The sequence below is a fragment of the Platalea leucorodia genome, assembly GCF_965183815.1.
Source record: "Platalea leucorodia genome assembly, chromosome: 3".
NCBI lineage: Eukaryota > Metazoa > Chordata > Aves > Pelecaniformes > Threskiornithidae > Platalea > Platalea leucorodia.
The window spans coordinates 24,663,503-24,687,101 of NC_138825.1; the positions used below are offsets into that span (position 1 = coordinate 24,663,503).

Genomic DNA, 23,599 nt, shown 5'->3' on the forward strand with positions numbered 1-23,599 from the left:
TCCCAAACACTTTGGGATGGCTGCTTCTGTTAAGTTACATCTTTTCAAAGGCGAACTCATACAGGACTGGGTAATAAAATAGATTTTATCCCTGGAGTTACATGTCTCACATCCTGCCCTCACTTTCACAAGAAAAAGGGATTTTTGAGGGTTTTAGTGCTCTGTTGAAAATAGCCTGTGTGAAAATAAATTAACAAGTGACGTTTGGCACTGTACAAGATTGGCAGGCCTTCACCAAGATGGTCCAGCAGTGTTGCAGGTGCGTTGGCTAGCAGTGTGGAGAAGCTTGTGTGAGAACACCAAATTGTAGCACGTGCTCTCAGTTCCTCGGGAGCACGAGTGCTCGGTTAGTGCTGCTGCTGCTGCGAATGGAGCCGTGCTTTATGCAGAGTCTGGTCGAGGTCCGTGGGGCTGGCAGAAAGATTCAGGCCAGGTGCACCAACTGCAAAATGAGAATTATAAGATACTAATTTTAAAAGAAAGAAATGTGGATTTCAACTTTATGTTCTGTATAATTGCAGAGCTAGCGGGATTTTAAAATATGGCAAAGCCTTAGTCGTTAGCACAGGGTAATCACCTTTGCTGTTTAAAATCAAAATAATAACAATAGAAAAAGGTATTGTACATTGACACATGGAAATTTAATGCTTTTCAGATAAATTTTGTAGGGATTTTTTATTATGTGGCTAATTACATATTTACATGTAATGGCACTAGCAGAGCCATTACAGTCCATTGGGTAAATAATATGCATTTTAAAAACCATTTATAAATATGTATTTATTTGATGGACCAGAACGGTTTTTTGAAGTCATTCTCATCCACTGAGTAAATAATATGTGGATTGCTTTTAAAAATAAATATGTATTTCTCCAATAGACATTCCAGGCAACTGGGTAAATAATATGCATTTTTCAAATATTAAAAAAATACATACAAATGTATAGAAATCTGGCCTATATCTTCCTGAGAGATCAAAATGATTCGAAAGGTGTCAGGCATAGCTTTGAAATTTCTGGTTTGAATTGTCAGTCTGTGTCACAGCCTAAGTAAATGTATTTTATGCATTTTCATACATCCAGTATAATATCAATGTCTGTTTACAGTTTTATAACGCTAGTGCATTTGATCCTCTTGCTCAGTGTTACAAAGTCAGCGCTACGTGGTTAAGATCCTAGTTTTACTTTGTGTTCATCTTACTACAATGCAAAACGCATTCATTCTGCGGGCATAGTCCTGCATCCACAGAAATACATAGGAAGAATACTGGTCACCTTAGGAGAAGCCATCTCAAACTCTGTTGTACTGCTTGATTTAAACTTCCTCTTTATGGTCTGGTCTTTTTTCAGGTTATTGGCTAGCGGGCAAAGTATGAGAAAACATGAAACTGTTTCATTATGTGGGCTTGATTCAGAGCCTATTGATGTGAGCAGGACTCTTTCGACTGGCTTCAGAGGGCTTTAGTTCAAGTCAGACACAAAGATCTGCCATAATCCATAGAGACAGCCCAATACTAGAAGCTGAAGGCTAAGGGCTAAGTCCCTTTCTTGGCTCTGACACTGACTTACCATGTGACCCTGGGCAAATCATTTAACTTCCTTACAGTGAAACCGTGATTTATACCTCCAATTTTGGGAGTCCTTTGAGAGCTATAGATTTAAAACATTAAATATGATTCAAAGCATGCTAGGATTGAAAGATGGGAGCACAATGCATCACTGGTTTCTTTCTTTTATATACTATGCGTGAGAGCTTATCCATCCCTTTCTAAACATTTTAGCCACTTTATCTCTTCATCCATTTCATATACTTTTCAAGAATGTTGAATATACTCTGTAGACCTTTTCTTCGCAAAAGTATTCATTGTTGTTTTCAAACATTAAATGAATAAAATAGCACAGCAGCCCTGTGAATTAATGTATATATCCATAGCTTGCATAGAAGGACTGTGAGACAGAGGGGAATTAAATGACTCCAACAGAATCACAGAGAAAGTCAGTGGTAGATTTGGGAGACTAAATTGTCTTTCTTGTATTCTTCCTGTGTACATGTACCTCACGCTTCATCTATGCTTCCGACATCGTCTATGATACGCTCCTGAAAGCTGCTGATTTTAGTAAGTTAGTTAGCTGTTTGACAAGGGTGTATTTGGCAAGTGCCAACTATGAATGACATGTGCCCTGTGCCGTCAGGATAGCTAAGTGGGATCCGTTGTCAATCTAATTGTTACTTTGATACTGAAGGAATGAAAATATAAATACATAGTGAGAATGTTTCAAGTGGAGCTCTATTACAAAGCCAATCACAGCAGGAGTGAATTATTACAAACGAGCTTTTGGAGCCATCTCTCAGGGCTATTCTAGCACAAACATCACTGAGTTGGTGCTGATTTGGCCTTGATACCCAACATTGCCTGAGAGCCCAGCGAACATGATGTTTTGACAGAACACGTGAGGAAATTCTCACCTCCTTCCTTCTCATATCACTGATGAGAGTAGACAAAGTACATAAGGAAAGCCATAGCGAGTGGCTGGTCACCGTAAAGAAGGATCAGCAAGAAACAGGCATTTGAAAGCAAATCATGGGACAAGAAGAAAGCCAAAGAAACAAGAAATGATCTAGCAGTATTGGCACATTAAAATTATATTTCAGACCTCTAATGGCACATCCACACAAAGCACAGCCATGCTTTCTGTGTAATTTCTAAAAGTACTGACAAATGTGTCCAAAAACCAGGTGGTACAGTCCAACACTTTGTGGTTACAAGAACGTAGAACACGGGGCGAGGGATGCAGGAGAAAGCCCGACTCTCATGTCGTAATCAAAGGAAAGCTTTCCAGAGCACTGAGCGCCACGTAGTGAAAAAAAACCATGTAGGTAGATTAGTGTGCACCAATTAAGGACAAGGCATCACTGGTGACGCTTTAAATTGACCTACTGGTGCCCAAAAGGAGTAAGAGGGTCTGACAGGAGAGGCATGCAAAGAAAGGAAAGGCTGAAAGCAATGGTGAGAGAAACGTGGTTATGTGAAGTAGCTCTGAGCATACCCAACACTTCTTTTGTAAAGCGCCTAAGTAACTCCTTGTATTGAACATGAAGGAAGAGAAAGAAGGTGGTGATATTAAAGATCAGCTAGGGCAGAGTATCTGTGCATTAAGAGATAGGAGACTTGAAATAAAATGTGAAGGTGCTGAGGGATAAGATGGCACAACTGTAAAAGAAAGAATTTGTATCTTACTCACTCTGTGGCCATATTGAATATGACTGTTAAATTCTCTGTATAATTAAAAGAGATAGGAGCATTCATACATTTTGTTGCAAATTGATATCATCTTTTTTGTCAGTGATCTGAATAAGATTGTACTGTAGTTTTTAATTTAGCAGATTAAGAAGCACAATTAAAATATCATGAAAAAGATCATAATCTAAACCTCTGGGTTTTTTTTTGCTTCTCCCTGCCAAGTTGATAACAGGAGCCGGTATATGTGACAATTACCTCCACTACTGTAAATTTACTCTAGTTTGTGGGCTGAAGTGTTAATAAATACCTTGCAGTATTCCAGAGGGAGAAGCTTTCCATCTAATTAATAAAACTGGGAAGAATACCCAGGACACTGAACCATATCTTTCTTATTAGTGTTGGCTTCTACAAAGGAGAATCCCTGAATCTCAACGCATTAGTAAATGTCATACTCCTGGGTTGCACAGAGACCTCTTGAAAAACTGCTGATTTGCTGTAGAAAAAAATCACCATAGACTTTCGAAACAATTCAGCTAGGGAATACCAAGTGTAGAAAATCAGTGTAAAGCATGGCATGCATTGTAGCAGCTACAGATTTGTGCCACATTTGGTGAATCTTAAAAGAGAAAGCATACAATTATACCCCTGTTTCCCTTCCATTTTTGGTCTGTACTTTTGCTAATAGCTTTCTCTATGTCCGAGTATGGTCTTACTGCAGTTAGGTTTTTGAGACTTAGAAAAAACTCTCCTATACATATTCTCTAAAACAGGTTTCTTAAAAACACTTTATACTGGTACGTAAGCCGCCTGTAACTGTTTATTAAATGGAGAAAAAAAAAAAGGATCGCTTGAAGAAGGAAAACGTTTTAAGCACAATACTGAAATGAAAGTCTTTCACAAAATATGTAATGCTGATTCCCTTTTCCTTTGCGGTAACCTGTATGTGGCAAAAATAAGTTTTGTCTCACTATGCCTGAGCCAGTTCTGTTTCAAGGCAGTTTGCAGTAAACCACAAATTAACAGCCTAACTTTCTGACCAGCACATAATTCTTTGCTATACTTTATTAAAGAGGTAATCTTACATTATGAAATACTGATATGTGTTCTTTGACAGACTGGACATTTACCAAAGTAAGTAAAAATTCATGCAGTTCTTTTGTAGAATAAAAATTGTAGGGTGGTATATATGTGTTTTCTCACATTATTATCATTATTTTTGTTAGACTGATGTAGCAAACTGGTATTACTGCCTCTGATAGAAATAACAACTTTGCATTTACTTCTTAGTTGAAGCTTTTCCTCTGAAAAATGCTCCTGCTGAGTATATTTGTATCTCCTTTTCATCTGAAAATGATATCATACTGATGTGAGTGATGGGGAGGATAAAAAGATGTAAAGCTTCAGAGCTTGTCCATGAGGTTGATGCTAATTTGGCTAAATAGGAGTCAGCTGGATGGGAAGTGGAGGAGGTAAAAGATCTGCCGGTTTTTTGTCTACATCCAGTCTTCTCAATTTTCATAGTCCGTGCTTCAGCTGAGGTCTTCACTGAATTCTGGTAACTTATTAGAACATAAGAAGGCAATTTAAAATGCTGTCCAGCAATCAGAGTCTAGCGGTGTCTGTATAGTCTAGTATTTTAGATGTTCTAGTGTACTGTATATGCTTAAACCTTTCGATTCGGGTTTGGTTTTTTTCTTCCCCCCATTAAGAATGTGTATGATGCTTCCACATACACTGCAAGGAATAGATCAATTCACACCATGTACAGTGAATACCCACCATACGTGCAGTTTCAATAAAGCATGTTAACAGCAGATACTGGTCCTTAAAAGACCATATATCAAGCATCCTCAGCGTTATGCTAGAAGAACCTGAATCACACATTCCCCTGCCTGTCTTCAGTTACAGCTTTGTTGACCAGTGACCCTTTGTGACTCTGTTCCCTGTTTCAGGAAATACTTCTCTGAGCTGACCTGGGTGATTACATTATTATTTTGTCCTTCAGCAAGACAGTTTCTTATATTAAAAAAAATACATCTTTAATAAGCAAAGAATGCAAGTTAATGAGCAGGTGGTCCTTATTCATTTTGGTAGCTTTTAGAATACCCTGAGTTTGCTTAGTACAAACGCATGCGTACACAGGCCTATGCAAACACACACTTATACATATACCTGGCTGCTTTTATGTATATGGTAACACTGTGGCTCTTCCGTATCCGTTATTTTCATCTTTCTACAGTAGCATCTCCAGAGTGAGACCTCAGTTGCTGTGATTTTGAAATTCTTTGCCTGGGGCACATCCCTCTAAGCTCTTCTGTTCTGAACTCTAATTGTAGGAGTAGGCTCCAAACACCTCAAAGAAAGGCAGCCCAAATTCTGTGGCTTCAGTTTTTAGGAAACTAGGAACTGAACGCTAGGTCATCAACATAGACTCTACTGTCTTCAGCAGTGATCAGCCTCGGGGGAAGAGACATGGACCCCATAGCAGGCAAAAGCCTCAGGAAAACTCATTCTAATTCCTTATGCTTAGAGATTAGACTAAATAAAGAAGAAAAACACCCTTGTCCTTTTAATTTGGATTTAGAGTATTATACCTGGAGCGATTCTGGCTATCCATGTAAGCATCAGCTCCCTCTCTAAGTTCTTGGCTTCAGTCACATCCTTTGGCAAGTAGTTCCCCAGTCCAGCTACTCCGTGAATGAAGAGTTTCCCTCCTTCTTTCCATTTTGAGTTTCCTGCGTTGCACTGTGGTGGCACTTGGTCTGTGTTATGAGACAAGGAGAATAAAAGCTTCAGACCTATTTTTTATACCATTAATTTATATAGACTTACTGCATTCTCTCATACATTGCTATTTTGAGAAAAACAGTTCCTGCTTTCTGAGTCTCTTTTCCTAAGAGTTTTCCCAGGTACATTGTTCTGCTTTACTTTCTCTGAACCTCCTCTAAATTTGTCATACTTTCTTTGGGAAGGTCTGAGCCATTATGTCATAAAATATTGGAAATCAGAGAGCACTGTTGATATTTTCCTTTTAACTTTTCTTGTCTTTTGAGGTGTTTTTAGCCTCAGCCATGAGCATGACATCAGCTTCACAACTAACTTTGGGCTACTGGAAGGGGTACTAATAGATGCTGCTTTCAAGCTAATGTTTTCACACTCTTCCCTGGACTCTTTCAGCGTTGGTCAGGATGATGCAGCTCTCCATCTCTTTTTCTCACCTAGAGATCATTTAGTCAGCCTTGTCTCATTCTGGAGGGACTAACAATACATACTTGGTAGGCCTTCTGTCTTAAATTAAAGAGGGCATTGATGGAGGTCATGTCCATAAAGTACATTCTGGTGATGCAGGTACCGAGATCATATCTAATCCCCTTGTTCCTGTGCACTGAATTTTGAGAAGTATTTTCATTTTCAAACTGAAAATAAAATAATGTAGGACAATGTTGCATGAAATTGCGTCTCCGGTGCTGCCTCCAGTGAAAGCCTATCATCTAACTTCACCTCTGTGCATCTGCTCAGGATAATGCATTTAGAAATCAGGGATGTTTTGCTTTTTTCAGTCTCGGAAGCAAGTGACCTGGATTCACTTTCAAGAATATGATTTGCAAACTTGTTGACTAGGATTCTTCATTTGGAGGATGAGTTGATTTGTCCATATAAATCCCCTTTGTCAAATTTAATAAATGGATAAAGTGATCCCTTGCCTTCCATAGAAAAATGTATTGTCCTTAAAAAATATGTAATTTTTTTTGAGAAGTATGAGAGGGTTTTACATCTTTAAGAAACCAAACAAATTCCAAACTGAATAAGAGCGACAGAGAGAGAAGGTTGCCTTTCTGCAAGCCGCCAGCTTTCCCAAGTGCCTCATCCTCTCCCCTCTGTCATCCTGAGGCAATGTGCCTGCATTTGTGTGTAGATTTATAGTTTATCTTTATCTATGGCTTCATCTGTAGGTAGCTATTATAGCCGCCTTGCCTGGATATTGTTTGGGCCTGATAGATCTGTCTGTAGTTCATCAAAGGGGAGCTGAGTGGCTAAAAGCCATTGGGTCCAGCTGAGGATGAAATACGAGCCATCAGCCTTGGTAATGGCTGTAAAATTTCATAATTACACGGCCTTTATTACATTGCATAATGATCCTGAAGCAGTATGGAACAATTAATTAAGATTTTCAACCGTGGCTCTTTCAGAAATTAAAAGGTGCTAGTGGCTGAGAAATGGGGAAGTGTCTTGTCCTAAAAGCATTAGGGATGCTTAAGAAGTACTTCCTGGGTACTTAAAAAAAAAAAAAAGGGGGGGGGGGGGGAGAAAAAGAAGTGAAGAAAAAAGAAAAAAAAGAAAAAGAAGATCAACTAGTTAAGCAGCTAATATCAGAGTAACGTTTTTGTGGTTCACTGCTAATTCTTAATGTCAAAGCTGGTTCTAAAACTCCTGCAATAGTCACTGCCATAAAGCTGTTCCTTTTCTGTTCTGTAAAAATTTTCATGCCTTTTTTCCCCCGTGTTCTGTTCTAGCCATTTGTCACATTTATAGAAGTTGAGCTCTGCACATTATTAAATAAATGCATGCCATGACTTAGGAGGGTCACTTAACTGTGTATTGGGGTGTATGGACCAAGGCTTTTCTCTTACACACTTTCTCGTGTCTGAGGCCATTGAAATTCTCTGAAGATCTCTGCAGTTTGACAGACGTCCCCAAGGAAGACTTTTTTTTCTTTACTGTTTTGATATTTTTCTTCTTTCCTTTTCTTCTTTGTAAATGCAGCATGTCAGATGTAATATAATATTTTCCATGAGATTGACCTGAGACCTGATCAGAAGTAATTAGATTCCTAAGGTCCTGCAAAGGTGTCTCACGGGTTTCTGATGTATGTACTGAAAGAAAAAGTGTTGATGTATGTGCAAGGAATACGCAGGGAGAAACGGGAGGCCTGAACCCATGCATGTACACATTACCTGTTGTGATCAGTCCCTGGGTGTAACCCTGAAAGCCAGCAAATTGTGATCCAGATGGGGTGTGGAGTAGTCACTGTGCCAATGGTAGTAAAACTGATGAAAAGACAGCAAAAATAACCCTGGCGTTCGCCATGCACCGTCAAAACTTTCAGGTCTTAAGGGAAGGAATCTCCTTTTCACTACGTACCTTCCCCCCCCCCAGACTATTTTGATTCATACAAACTCTCGATATAACTCTAGGAGGATGAGCATTGAGTATTATTGTTTTTAAATTGACTGGTCATCATGTAAGGTCCTATCATTCTAAATATTTTATGAGAAGCTAAGGTTTCCCTGAGGCACCTCTAATAATAAACTTTCTGCAGAAAATTTAGAAAGGATTATGTGTTTCAAGGAGGAGCCGGCTGCTTGAAGTAAATTCTCTTGTTGAGTCATTTATTCCCTTAATAGGAATTTTCTGATCTGCTGTCATTCTTGTTCACACACTGGGTGTCACTGCCTCTAAAACACTTGTCATTCTTTAATGGAAACAAAATAGTCATTGCAGTCAGAGCCGCAATGTCATTCCACTACCCCTTGCTGCGTCGGCAATAGTGAAAATGACAGAGCGGCTCTCAGTAGGGGTAATTAAAATGTAAATATTGATATTTTATTATTTGAAATTACTTTCCAGTGCGGCATTTAATATCTCTCCATCTGTGCGGCTCTGTTTAGCGGTCACTTTAGTGCAGCTCTGGGATGCCAAGCGGCGGCTTGATCCCCGTTATGTCAAAATGCTTGTTGCTGCTTAATTTTGATATCTAATTAAGTGGAAAAGTACAGTCCACACTGTAATCCATGGCATCTTAACCAGCTGCTTGGGTATATTTAGAATTAATCTCCACTATGGAATCATCCTAATGTATGCAATTAAGAGTCTGCCGATGGCTAATTAGGTGTATTAGAATCAGGCAGCTTCCTTTTTTTTTTTCCCTTTCTTTTTTTCACTCCTTTTTTTCCTGTGTGTGGACTGTTGTAGACTTAAGACACAGCCTCCAGAGATGATCTTAATGGTGCATATGCACTCAACTAGGTAAACTAGAAATTTCACATTCATGTAGGAGAATATGTGTGACTCTCTTCCCCCAAACCAGGGAGACTATAAACATCATTTGAATTTTTTGGCATCTGCAGCACATTAAGAAAATCAACTAACCAGTAGAAAAGTTTTAAAAACTGGGAAGGAGAAGGAAGATGTGTAGGGACAGTGTTCTGAGCTGGCATTTTCCCGCCAGAGGGCGAAAACGTATATTTACCCAAAATTTTGCAACCTGAAGTTTTTGCTTTGGCTATGGAAAGAGGTTTTAGCTAGCTCAGCACATACAGGGTTAACACAGATATGTTGATTGGATCATAAGCATGGTTGTCTCCGTATGCTAATACATTCCAGTATTGGATTCATATTATTCACATGATTGGGGAATTCCTGGAAACCTGACTTTGCCTGATGGAAAGATGGAGGGAGCAGGGATTGCCACAGCTCTCAGTCAGGAAATGACTGGTGGCTTCCCCAGGGGAGCAAAAGGCAAACAGCAGTGACCCAGCACTCTTTGAGGAAAAGCGCTCTCAAAGCAGACCCGTAGAGGTTATTAATAAAAGACAGCACAGATTAAATGCACAAGAAATCCCTCCTTTCGGGGGGGGGGGGGGGGGGGGAGACAACGCGACAACGGGACTGATATAAAATAAACCAACAAACTTGGTTTTGAAGCCTAATGTGCACCAGGCTGAAGAAGCTTCATCTCTAAATTTCTTGATATTCCCAGTCTGAGTGTGCAATCGTTGGGAGGCTGATGCACGCAAAGATTGAAGCGAGCAGTGCCTGAACGCTAATTGTTGTTATTGGTTTAGTTAGGTTCCTCTCTCAAGTTCATGTTCTTTTTTTTATTTTGTTTAGTTCAGTAAAAATTTTAAAAAAGGGGAAAAGGGTGGACTCTTTTTGTTTAATTATGTGTTATCGTAGTTTCATTTCTGCTAGCTGAACTCTTTTGAAGGATCTAGGTAAGGCATTCTACACATAGGATATGGATGTATAGTGATGACTCTTCTAAGTTGGACTGTGTTACCATTTTCTGGATTGGACTTTGAAAGAGATTCAGCCCTATTCATGATACTTGTTGTGTTTCACTTACAGTCACTTTACTAATGACAGAATGTAGTTTTTATTTTTTTCACCCACAAATGTGGCATTAGCGTACCCATACTCAAATACATACGTCCATGACAGATTGAAGGAAAATTTGTGTGAAATCAATATTTATGTTGAAAATATGATTGATCTTTTTTTATATAGGCTCAGTGAAAGAAAACAATCAGGGTCATAAATACAATCGTGCTCCATTTTCTCCCATGGAAATGTCTGGGCACACAGGTAATACCTTAAAATATGCCAGACATTTTAAAAAGCAGGTTCATATAAAATGCTGTACCCCAGCCGCAGACTTTTGAAGTCTAGGGGCAAAGACGATTTTAGGAGCACACCATGTCACGTCATCTGCCTCTGCTATCTATCTTCAATAAGAGGACAAAAAAAACCCCATCGTCTAACCAAACCATGTTCAAAGGCTACAATTCAAAGAACTGCAAGAGTTAACTTTAAATAAGCAGATCAGATCACATATGTAGTGCATTAGAAAGATTACCCTCAGGAATCTGCAAGTTCATATTGCTGACCTTAAGGAGACCTACAGCTACATTGGGCCATATTGGACTGCTAGTCTGAATTTTAAAACTTTTTCATTGTCCATATCTTAGAATTCAAAACCTCACTGCAGAGAAGGTAATGCACAAGGAGTGCCAACTGTCTAACATACAGAAAAAAAAAGAAAGCAGTTTACTACTTACCAGGTCTTCCTCTGTTCTCAGAGCGCCTAGTGATAAATCAAAACATAAGTGTTTGGCCTGGCTTCTTTTTAATATAAGGTTGGTATGAGTTTGGAGTAAAGCAGTTTAAAATTGTAGAAGTTCCAGTGGTAAAACCAGCCCAAAGGGAAAATGAAGTATTAATCTGTTTAAATCTATTGTCTTATGTTTTCCTTTTTCTCAGTGAATACCGAAATAATAAGGTGTGAAATAAAAATTAGTGGAAATAAAGAGTACAGTACTTCATATGTTTCCAAAAATGCCATTATAAAGTACTCCATACATGGAGGTCTTACCAAATCTGTCCTGAAGCAAGGATCACTCACCAGTTTTTTTCAACTTCAATGTTTCACTGGAGAGTATTAGCAACTGAAGGTGGTTGTGTGAAGTCAGGGAGACATTCTTAATCAGCCACGTTTTCCAGCTCCTTTCCATTACTATTTTTAAAGAAGCAGCTCTCAAGAACTTGTGCTGTAACTAGAAATAAGAAATTTAAAAGTAGCTGCCTAGAAGTATTTGGGTGGTTAGAGAGGGGTGTCTCTGATTTAAGCACTGAAATCAATTTGAAATGTAGTGAGTTACATCTCACTATATGCATCTTACCCTAGGAAGAAATGACAGGCTTAAATTGCTTGTGTTTAGTGTCATCATGTAAGGTCTCACAGGGTAAAAGACAAACCAGAAATATTTCTAACTGGTATTTAAATTACGTTAACACCTTTTTGTATAGCTTGAGTGAAAGGTCACGCTAGACAAGCAGCATCTTCACTGTTTGTAAATGTCTAATTTGCTGCTTTTAAATTGCTGTGAACTTCACTTACTTAGTCCTGCTGAATGAATCCAGTGTTGCAAATACTTCTGACAAGCGAATATTTGCTTAGTGAGAATCCATTGTTCGTAATGGATTGAGAGGGACGTGCAGTGTGAATGCATTTTTATTGCCGTGCCATCTCTCTGCTGTTGTTTCAGTGAGATGAAAGTAGCGTTGTAATAAAAGCCCCGGGTTTCTTAGTGCTCTGTGTGGCATTTCCCGTCTTACTGGTAGGTGTTAGCGAAAAAGTGCTTATCATAGGCATTTTTTCGTGTTATAAAATATAAAAAAATATGTATCTTTTATAAGAACTTGGACAGCAAGAGTTAGGAATACAAACATACGTAGATAAAACCCGAGAAAATGCACAGGCTTGGCTGAAGACATCCCAGCGCTCTCCAAATGCATTTTCCTTTTTGTACTCGACTCGGAGTAATTCTTGGGCACCTCTGCGTAGGCAGTGCGATCTCCCCTCTCCGGCGGCCGCACAGCTAACAGATGGCAGTCACAACTCGGAGCGCAGAGCACGCCGCTCACAACAGAGCCTCAGCGCTGCTTTCGCAGTGCTCTGCTACAGGGGCAGAAGGAGATGCTGTGTAGCAAAGCATCGCTCGGAAAAGGCAGTGGTTTTACTGTGTGAAAGTTGTTGGATGAAACTATTCCTAAATGTAACTTTAATTGTAGCACATCCGTTCTAAATAGCTTGGAAGCTGAATCCAGCAAACAGTGTAAGTTGAGCCTTTGGCTGTATTTCTGGTCAATTGTAGTTTGTGCTTTGGAACTTGGTTTTTGGTTTTCAAGTTTTGGCAAATACTTGTGCTTTTTGTTTTGAGAGCTGACACCTTTCACGTAAAAATCCTCAGTTGTATTTAAATTTCAGCTTGCCATGGCATCACGTGCAGTTATTAGCCCTTTGACCAGGGGCTCCATCAGCAAATGGGTATGAAAAAAAAAAAAGAAAAAGAGAACCTGAAATAATGGGTTCACCCTGGCATAACGAGTTGTATCTGTCTCTCTTTCAGCTTTCACCAAATTTAATCCATAATCTGTGAAATATGTTTGGTGATTAGTGAGAGCACTCTCCTTCTGTTTAATGGCTTTCCTAACTGCTGAAATGTTTGTGGGTCTTGGTATATATTTTTAGACTACAGAGTATTTTGAAATGCAATTAAATCCGTTTTTTCTGGGATTAATATAATAAAAAGGGTCTCTTAATTCAGATCTATGTGGGAGATTCAGCTCTAGATGTACCCTAAAAAAAATGAATCATGCCATCCTCTTCCTTGGATTTCTGAGAGAATAATAGTAAGTGGCAGTCAGGCTATGAAGGTTTCCTTCAGCAAATACCATGATCACATCTAGAAAACATTTTGTAGCCCTAGCAGAAATTTCCCTGCTGAAATTTCCCAGGCCTTTGTTTACATCCCTGGAAGCCAGCTGAAGTTGTACGATGGATCCGGGCAAGCGCTGAGTGCCAGGAAGGGAGAGAGGGCAGAGTGACAGCTGTACGTCCGAGAGCGCGCCGGGCCCGAGTCTGATCTCGAAATGGAGCGGAGTTTCTTTACATTCATTTCTGTGCAGCCGGGATAAGCCTTTGGCCCACTGTTTGTCATTTGACCATGAGGCTACGCACTCTATATGAAGTAATCCGGGCCGAAAGAAAAGTTTTTTTAAAAAGTGTTTACAATACCAGTTTGTTCTTTCGACGGTGGTGACTATACATCATTTCTGAAACAAGGAAATTGCACTGGAAACATAAAACATTTAGAAGGAAGTTAATCTATCAAAATCAAATGTAAATAATTTAAAAATCCAACTCTGATATTTCAACTGTGTAAATATATTGAATCTGCAACACACTAGTGAACATGTCATTTTCAAGCACAGCTTTGATTATAAAAAATGTAAATGAAGATATTTGAAGTACAAACCAGGGCAAGCAAGAGGAATATTTACTCATAAAACTAACAATCACGAAAACAACTGGCAAGATAAATGGGAGGTGGTTATCAGAAAAAGCGAGCAACTCGCAGATTTGCCAGCAATTTCATACCTGCTTTGATCAAATATTTGGATTTCTAAAGATGTAAGAGAGAGAAAGGGAAGTTCATTCCCCGCAAAGTGAAATAAACTAGGATTCGAGTCAGAGTAGCCTGATTTAGGCATCGCATCAAATGTTTAAGGCTGAAAATAATGGTAGGGATAAGTCCAGCCACTGTCTTTTTTTGCCCAGTAGTTCTCGGAGCGCTGTGTGCAAGGCACAGATCTGACTTTGGCACTTGACCATCTGCAGCTGCTTCACTCTAGCCCCTAGTGAGTTCGTGTCCATGAAGTCCATCTTAATGAAGTAGAGGAAAGGGTCTTCAGGAATATAAAAGATTTACCCTGCTTAGCATGGAACTGTGCGCAGTGTGAAATAGAGAGCAAGTGGTGCATGTGCTGATACTTGAAAAGATCTGTGGTTTAAACAGCCCCGTCTAAGAGACTGCGAGCTGTGTTTGGAGCCGGCTTGGAGTGCTGAGTGCTGCAGAGCGCGGTCAGCTCGCCGCCGGTTGTTCCTATGATAAACATGCTAAGGCCTTTTTACCTATTTATTTCTGCTTCCTTTGAGCTTTGGTTTTACTGGTATGCGAAAGGAAAAAAAAACAAGCATATGTTCGGTTGCTCAATCAACCTTTTCTCAATCCACACTCGGTGATCTCAGTGAGTCATTACGGCATAATTACAATTTGAGTGTGATACGCTGTTTGTAGAAAAGTATCTATTTTTAGCTGAAGAAACACTACAGTCCCTGAAAGGAGGAGAAAGAAAGAAAAAAGGGAAGGAAGAAAATCTGTAACCAGCAAATCAGTGCTATTGTTAACTGATATTACGAGACACCCTGTAGATTTACAATGCTTGCATTCAGCCACATAAAAACCACACTGAAAAGAATGCCTACCAGGGGTTAAATTCATATGCCTGCGCTGCAGCCTATTTCTGTCAACACTCAGCTCAGGAAATAAACATTTATGCTTTCTGAAATGAAAGTGTATTTTTGAAGACTAGCCGTCAGATATTTTTTGCCCTTCACACTTTCAAATGCTTAGCCTTTTTTGTAAGTTGACTGCAAAGTGCATCAGTTTGCTAGGGGAAAAAAAAAAAAAAAAAAAATCTTGACAAGTGCCCATGGCATCATTGTCAAGCACACGAGCCTCTAGTAGAAGATGGCAGGAGGATTGGCACAAAACATGCTTCCTTCAAGCTTCTTACCTCAGGGGTACCTGACTCTTGAGAAGCCTTTCAATCCTTCCAAATGACGTTATTGCAAACTGTCATCTGGTTTATTTGGAGCGCGCCGTATCGCAGATAAACATGCTATTTAACTGCAGGTCAAGGTATAGAGTCATTCTGCTAGCAAGTGCCTGAGATACATTAAGTGGCATTGACTTGGGGAGGGAGATGGAAAGAGATCAAAGTTGTCACCAATATGGTACACGCTAAAGGGGAAGAAGATACACAACATTGTATTTTAAAAAGCCATTATGCAGTTCTACATTTAAAACATTGACCTGCAAGACTCTTAAGGATTAAGGAGCCACACCATGCACAACGAAGTTCAAAGACACACTGTCGTGCAGCATCTCAGGGCGGTTTGGAAAGAGCTTACAGTTGTGACTGAGAAGGCTACCACCGGTCCAGAAAGCTGGCAGTGTATTTCTTCTAATTTGGAGACTTTTTTAAAAACAGTTACATTTTAAAATAGAACATGTCCACTTGTCACTGAATGTGGTTGATCTAGGGGATTCATATAACGAAAGCTCAGAGAATCAGAGCACAGTTTGGTGTGAAATAAGTATAGCTTCCTCCAAACAATTAAAAATAAATCTCTGTATGTAAATATATCTGCCTGTGTAATCTATTCTTTTAACTGGGACCTGCTGAACATCTATTAAAAGGGCATTGGTGTGATACAAGAGACGTGCTGGATGCTTTCACATTTTCTGAAAAATCAAAACAAAACAAAAACAGATTAATTACAACTTGAAGCAGCTTTTACATTGCCACAAGGGGTGCCTTTAAAAGTTAAAACATGCTTTCACTGAGCAGGCTTTCAAGGGGAAGTTACTTCGATCAGGAAGAAAATAATCATGTTTATGTGATTTATTATTGGAGAGCAGAACAGTGTGGTTTGTATTTGCCCGTTTTTCTATAATGTAAAAAATTTCTTCTGATTTTTTTGTGTCATATAAAAACAATTAGTATACTTACTGCACCAGAATGCAGATTTTTCAGGAGTGCAGTACAATAAATTATAGGCAACATTGCATTTTCCCCCCTCACAGGGCATATGTAATTTCCTTTGACTGTGGCACACAATAAATGTTATTGAAACATAGCATTATTTATTAAAAAAAAAACAAAAACCAAAACAATAAATCTGTACTAAAATAGATAAGTAAATAAAAGAAGGAATTTGAGAGTTTTCAGGAAAAAAAAAGAATAGAGAGAAATTGCGGGTTAAACTTTGTTTAACCAAAACTGATTTTATTGCTTTTTGCTTAATTAAACTCCTCAGAAGTGTGTGAAACATTGTTATACCTGAAAAATTGTTAATTTGTAAATCACAGGGACAAAAGGGCTCCACTGCAACTTTAAAGTTTCTATGCACGTAAATGTCAATAGAGTGCCTTCTCCATCATCAGCACTAAATTCACATTGATGCCTCTTTTCTTCTCTGTATTGATCCTTCCATGAGAACGTAGATTTGTATCTGTTAATTAATGCGTCCTGAAACAGCGTTTGTATTAATCAGGCAGATAAGAAAAATTGGATGCCTGCACCCTCATGACAACCGTAAAAGTGCTGGCCCTGATAAAATCGTGGATGGACCTCAATAAAAAAGTTCCTCCTTCCACTCAATAAACTAATCATCCTGCTTTTAATTATTCGGCAGAAAGATGTGTGGAGATTGGAGAATGTGTAAATCTATTTACTAACAGCAGTGTCTGGGAGGGAGAATGGGGCTGTCACAGGACGGTGCTGCAGGCTACGTTCTCTGTCCATCTGCTGCTGCAGAAAAACTGGTTCTTGAAAGACGGGAAGGAACAGAAATGTTGAAGCTAATTGAAATCATGAATTCCTCCCTATAACCTTTCAAATGATTATTTCTTCTCCATTTCTCTCTTATTTATTTTAATCGCAGATGTGTTATTTTCCATTGTCACCTCTTCAAGGGTTTCCTGCTGCTGTTGGCTCAGTTTTTTTGGTTTGTTTTGAAGGCAGAGAGCTACAGTTCTATCACAAGACTCAAAAGACACTAAGAGAAAATGAAAACAAATAAGGAGGGGGAGAAAAATGAGAGAGAGGGAGCATGCAGCCGGGTTTATGTTTCATTTTTTATGGATGCCTGGTGGTTTAGATGTGGGGTTTTCTTTTTTATTGTATTAGTTTTGCTGGTTGGTGCTTATAGAGAAAATCTTGTTTGGAGTAGATGCCTTGCAGATTTGCTGGTTTATGATATATTCCTGCTTGACTGTAACTCTCGACTTTCAAAACAGAAAAATGCATTTAAGTGTAATTGAACGCCAAAAAGAATGTTCTTACAGCGGGAACCCTGTCAAAGGACATGTAAGCAGCTCCATAAACAACTAAATGAAAGCCTCAGACATGTCTTAAGACCCTTTAAGAAAAGCTTGACTAATCCCCTTTGATGATTTTATTAAGTACTTGTGGGTGATGGTGCCAACTGGCAAACTACTGCATCTCACCAACAGGCCAGGAAAATCATTTCCTCTCCCATATTGTTTTGTAGCTCCTAATGTGATTGGGATATTAGCAGTTTGATATAATAAATTAACAGGTACTGTAAACAAGAGTCTGAAAAGGTAAGACAGTAAAGATGTTTGCCCTTAGTGATCCTATTAGGAAAGACAGCGGGGGGGGGGGGGGAGGGAGCAAAAGTTAAATTCATTAAAAGGCATTTATTAAATTTTTAGTTGCCCTCAGAAAAAGGATGGTGTGACTGCTATTCAGTTGGCGCTTTAATATGCCACCCTGTTATTTCAACAAGTGTACTAGAGGCGGGGGCCGTTACAGAAGTAATTAGCATCTTTTCTGAGGAGGGTAGGTGTTACTTCTCTTTCCCCTGAGGTTAAAGTTCAAAGAGAATTTTCCTCTTTGTGTTAAACACCTTAATTCTATTAAAACATCAAATCTTCCCTTTTAAAGAAGTTTGTTTCATTCCCCCCCCCCCCCAAATTATCCTTCTTGGTTTATGGTAATGATGAACAGAGTCATCAGATCCCCGTTTCACAGCATCAGGTTTTTGAACTAAGCATGAGTATTCCAGAACAAAGAAGACATCAGACAAATTGCAGACTATCAGTACTCCCCAAAAAAATAGGATTCTTGCAGAAAGCCTGTAAATTCCAACTTGTTTATAACTTCGTACGTTGATTAGAAAATGTTTGATTTTGTATTGATTTACTTTCCTGTAATAGGATGGGGAGGAGAGGCACAAAAGTGTAAGGGAGAATAATAGAGTATGTACATGTTTTATCACAATATATATAAAAATAAATCAAAAAGAGGAGCAGGTTTCTAACAAATCCAAACATGCTTAATATTTTTGCTGTGTTTTTTTCCTGTTCAGGATTCTCCACTTTGTCTCTAGCTGACCAGATGAGCCTTCTGCAGAGTGCTTGGATGGAGATTTTGATTCTCGGTGTTGTATACCGGTCACTTTCTTTTGAGGATGAGCTCGTCTATGCTGAAGATTATATTATGGATGAAGACCAATCCAAGTTGGCAGGCCTTCTTGACCTTAACAATGCCATACTGCAGCTGGTAAAGAAATACAAGAGCATGAAGCTGGAGAAAGAAGAGTTTGTCACCCTCAAAGCTATAGCACTTGCTAATTCAGGTTGGCAGAGTGGCATGACAGTTGCTACATTTTTAATATGTCACTTTTTTTTTTTTCTTCTCCATAATACTTTCTGCATGCTTGTTTTAAACACTGTTTTAGAATAAGAAATTGCTAATCAGACTTTAGCCTAGAAGGCAACAAACAAAGCAGTTCAAACTAACAAGATCTTTCTGGTTCTAAGTAATTGTGGGATATGTTCCTAAGGGAGTGAAGAATACTGTACTGTATGATTTGGAGAGTACTTTACAGGCAAAGATCCTTTCAAATGAATATAGATGTTGTTCTAAATCCATTCCGTAATCCAGGAAGTCTAATCATTGGAATTAAAACGAATAGAAAGGATGCATAAGAATATGCCTTGTACATTCTCTTTAAAGGCAGCTACTGATTTATTTGATAGGGTGAATTCAGAATATGGGAGGAGGGAGGAAATTCTTATTTAATCTTGCAAGGACCACACCTTACCTTACGTATCCTCTGCGTTTATGAGAATGCTCCTGCAAAAATTATTACCTCTGCAGCAAGGGTTAAAAATCTCAGACAGAATTTTTTTTCTGCATTTGAATTTAAAAGTGCTGAAGCAGTGAATACTGTCAGATAAGTAAAAATCGTTTGTGCTTTGTTGTTTTTCCTTTTGTGTCTCCTTAATGCTTTATTGTGGTCTTAAGTCCCTTTTAGCATTTGCATAAAGTTCACGATAGATCCCTCTTTAATGACGTGCCGATCATTAGATACCTGTGTGTCAATAACATGCTCTGATGCTATGTTCCATTGACAGTCACACCGTGCCCCTCCATCTGCTTTTGTTTTGACCCTATCTTTGAACTTTATCTTGGTTGCTGGCCAGTAGTTTTCCCTTTAATTACAAGAAGGAAACTGTCAATAAAATCTGTTAAATGGGATGCAATGAGTGGCTTGAATGGGCGGACGGCTATTTGTTCAAATTCTGCAGCATTCAAGGTATTGACAGTTTGTTTTCTGGGGCCATATGTGACGATCAATCTCAGGCTGGGCTCAGCCGCGCTGAAAAATGAAAAACCAGATTGCTTTTGCTTACTTGTGGATGACGACTTGTGATTTGGCGCGGTCCTAGTGAGATGAGACCTTCTGCCCAAATTGCCCCCCTGAGAGTCAGGACGCGTGACTGTTTTTAGAAATAATTTTTTAATTGATTTTGTAATTAACAGTTCATCTACAATATTGATGCATGAATCCTCAGATTGATAGGAGGGAAATTGTTTTCAACAATGAAGTTGTACTTTCCTATTTGTCTTTGTAATGTGATTTAGCACTCTGCATTTTTAATTGGAAATATACTTCAAAAACATGCAAAGCCAAAATGCTTATTAGTTTCTTTGTAAAATATTCTCCACCCCACTAACTCTGCCCTTAGTTTTAGAATATTATCTTCTTTCCAGAATAAACAAAATGCTGAAATGCCTCTCAAAGATCAAAATTATTTTTAATTGAAGATTTATTTATAATTTTTGACCATTGTAAATAGACACTTGAGGATGCTTCGCAGCTACAAGAAGGATTTTTCTCAAAATTGGTCATGCTTAATGAACAGAGCAAGAAAGTTATCTGGAATTAGGAGTCCAAATTGAGAAATTTTTTTGTCTTTATTGTGATTCTGTAATTCAAAGACTGAATTAGAAATATTTCTATAGTTTACTTGATAAAAAGGATAAGGGGAGTGCATATAGGGGTATGGTGTTAAATACCACTCACACCTTTTTTTTTTTTTTTTTTTTTTCCCAAAAAAGCCATGCAGTGTTTAAGTAATAGTAAAAGATACTGCTGCCAAAAAAAGTTTAGTCGTACATTGTGCATAGAGTGTGTCAAAATCATCTGCAGCTTCATTAACTTCACTGGGAATTACAACCAGGATAATGTCAGAGATAAATACTATTCAGCATACTAAAATTCAGGGCACGTTTAGGTGAAAATATTTCCTTCCCTCATCTTAAAAGAAATAGAATTGCTATTTTAAAGTCAAACTATTGCAAGGAGTTAAAAAGCAGCCCAGCCGTTTGACTTGCCTTTCAACAGAATGTTTTGACAAGCGACATTCAACATTTCAGCTTCAGGTTGTACACGCAGCAGATACCAAACTTGTATCAGCTGTAGCTACACTAACCTGGAGGTGTAAAATAGCACCTGCAGAATTACAGCCCATCAAAGAATACCAGACTCCTTGTGTTTTAATTTACAAATGCTGCTAAAATTAAAGTAAAATTAAAGTGTGTGTCTTTTTTTTTATAGACAAAACCAGAAATAGCTTATTTTGACTTAACTATGAAGTTGATTAATGTAAATGCAGCTATATCTGAAAAAAAAGAAATAAAATGCCATTATAAAATCAATCGGTTAGCAATTCACATTTTAATGTTTTGTTGCTACATCTGCTTTCTTCGAAAACTTCCACTATTTATTTTACAGGTTTAAAATATATTAGACTTTTTATAGCTGTAGAGAGAATGGATGAAGTATAATAAGAAATCTTGGGCTTTTCAGACATTTTTGCCGTATCTGCACTGTCTAGAAAGATTCCCAGGTTGACTCTACTGTAAACAGTGGACAAAGATGGTTTTATAGCTCTGTATCTGTGTTAGTGATTTATGATACAGTGTCATAGTACTTTCCCTGCTGGTGTATAGAAGCAGGAAGAAGAAATTGTAGATTGTCTTCATATTGATTGTATTTTGTTTGAATAAATACCACAAGCTTTGTTTTGGCCAGCAAATCTCAGTATCGTGAGCATTAAAACACCCCAACTGCTAACTTTTCTTTAGGCCTACGAAGTTGATTTGTGCAGTACTCGGTGTGAGATAATCCTGCCATTTGGTTGCTAAAAGGTGGGGAGGAGGAGCCATTTTTCAGGGAGATTCTCTGACAGCCATTATCAAATGTTCCCTTTGCAGCGTTGGCCAGTGCCACGCTGCTGCTATGAATTTCCAGAGACGCAAGATGTATTGACCCTGTACATTGTCACTGATTTCAGACGGAGTGCATATAGCATCTGAAAAGTTCAAATACATATATAAGAGCACAGTACTGAAATGTATAGACATTTCAGTCCTGTGTACGTTAAAGTCTATACAGGCATGGTTTCAACAGTTACATTTAATATATTGTAGTGTTTAGTATGGAATTTATCTGGTTAAACATCTGCATTGATTTGATAGTAATTAATACAGCCTTTATGCTTGAACTCCAGAGAAGTCCCTCTCGCCACGTCGTTGCCCTTGTCCTGTCAGTGTCACGAGTTCCTTCTGTCTTTCTCTACCTTCTCTACACAAAAGCAAGTAGGTACCTTGAAGCTGCGGGATGCAACTGCCCTGCGTTCCACCTCACACCGCCCAAACGAAGCAAGCTGGCACCAATGAGCACTTTGTTTACCCACGCAGAAAATCAACTTTGAATGGTTTCCAAAACATGCATGTACCAATTACTTCCTCTTGTGTAAGGGAAGGTGAAATATTTACAAAATATATTTAAAGCGTACACAAGTGCGCGCGCACACACGTGAACACTCCACCGCATAAAAGATGACCTGCTCGTCTCTTTTGTATTAGAAAATGCTTTCATGTATCGATTAGGTAATGCTAAACAGGGAGTTGCAGGTGAGCAGTTTTTTAAAATTGCCTAATCAGTAAGGACTAAATTGTGCCTTCAGGCCAAATGTTGCAGAAGGGCTTAGGAGTCACAACTGAGACCAGATTTTTAAGAGAAGCTCAGTTCCCACCTAAGACCTCACATAAGGAACTAGAGTGTCAAAATACATTAGCACATTTGAAAATCTGACCCGTGTGTATCTGCCTAATAGGCTGCTGGCATCTTGAAAAACCTGACCCAAATGTGGATGCTAGGCACTTAAAAGTATAACCCTGTGCACTGTTGAAAATTTAATCTTAAACGCTAATACTAGCTGTCTAGCCTGTACCACCAGAAGGAGAAAAGGACCTCTGCTCACCATCACAATTTCTGGTCTCTCTTATTAACGCTCCTAAAAAAAAATCCAGCATGCTTTCAGTACTGAAGGAGCGAGAACCAAGAAGTATCTTGTGCATTTTAGCATAATGAAGCACAGATCAACATTGTTACCAGTAAAGTTAGACAATCTTCTGTCCTGGTAAAAAAATCGGTTGGTTCTTACAACTTATTTAGCTTTCCAGCCACTAAAAAGTGTACTCAGAGCACTGGGCTATCACCATCAAATAATACATAATAATAAAAATATATATAATATATAATAATAAAAATTAATTGGTAGAACCCTATAAATCACTTATTCCACAGGACATCATCTTTATTCCCAGTATAGACTGTGGCTTATCTTTTGTCTCAACATACTATATCTAGTTTCTAATAATGTCAGTTTTTTAATTTTATTTTATTTAGTCATCTTGTTAGTGTTGGAATTCATGATTAAAATGTATCTATGGTGAACAGATGTATGTAAAATATACATATACACCTGTGTGTTACTGATGTGTTACCAATGTTTATTTTGCCAATTAGAAATAGCAAGGTCTGTTAACTCTTTCATGTAATTTTGTATAGAGAGTGGTACAGCATAGAAGCAAATAGTTAGAAAAAGAAGCTGCCACTATAGTCAGAGTTTTCGTGTTGCTTGAACACAGTTTCTTCTTCGTATTCCATTTTCATGTAATCAAAGAGATGGCACCCGCGATTCTTAGAGAAAATAAATAATGGTAAAATAAATAAGGATAGCTTAATGCTATCATTAAACAAATGGTAGCAGAGTTATTGAATGGTTT

General features: G+C 38.4%; 1 protein-coding gene across 5 annotated transcripts in view; it reads left to right on the forward strand.

The window, feature by feature from the left end:
* ESRRG (estrogen related receptor gamma) overlaps window positions 1-23,599 on the forward strand; it is a gene marked incomplete at its 5' end in the record, with an annotated part of 376,019 nt that overhangs the window by 344,957 nt on the left and 7,463 nt on the right. For all 5 annotated transcript variants that reach the window (XM_082305838.1, XM_082305837.1, XM_082305839.1 and 2 more), the window contains one exon: window positions 18,543-18,812. In XM_082305838.1, coding sequence (XP_082161964.1) covers window positions 18,543-18,812 — 270 coding nt within the window. The remainder of the gene's footprint in view (window positions 1-18,542; window positions 18,813-23,599) is intronic.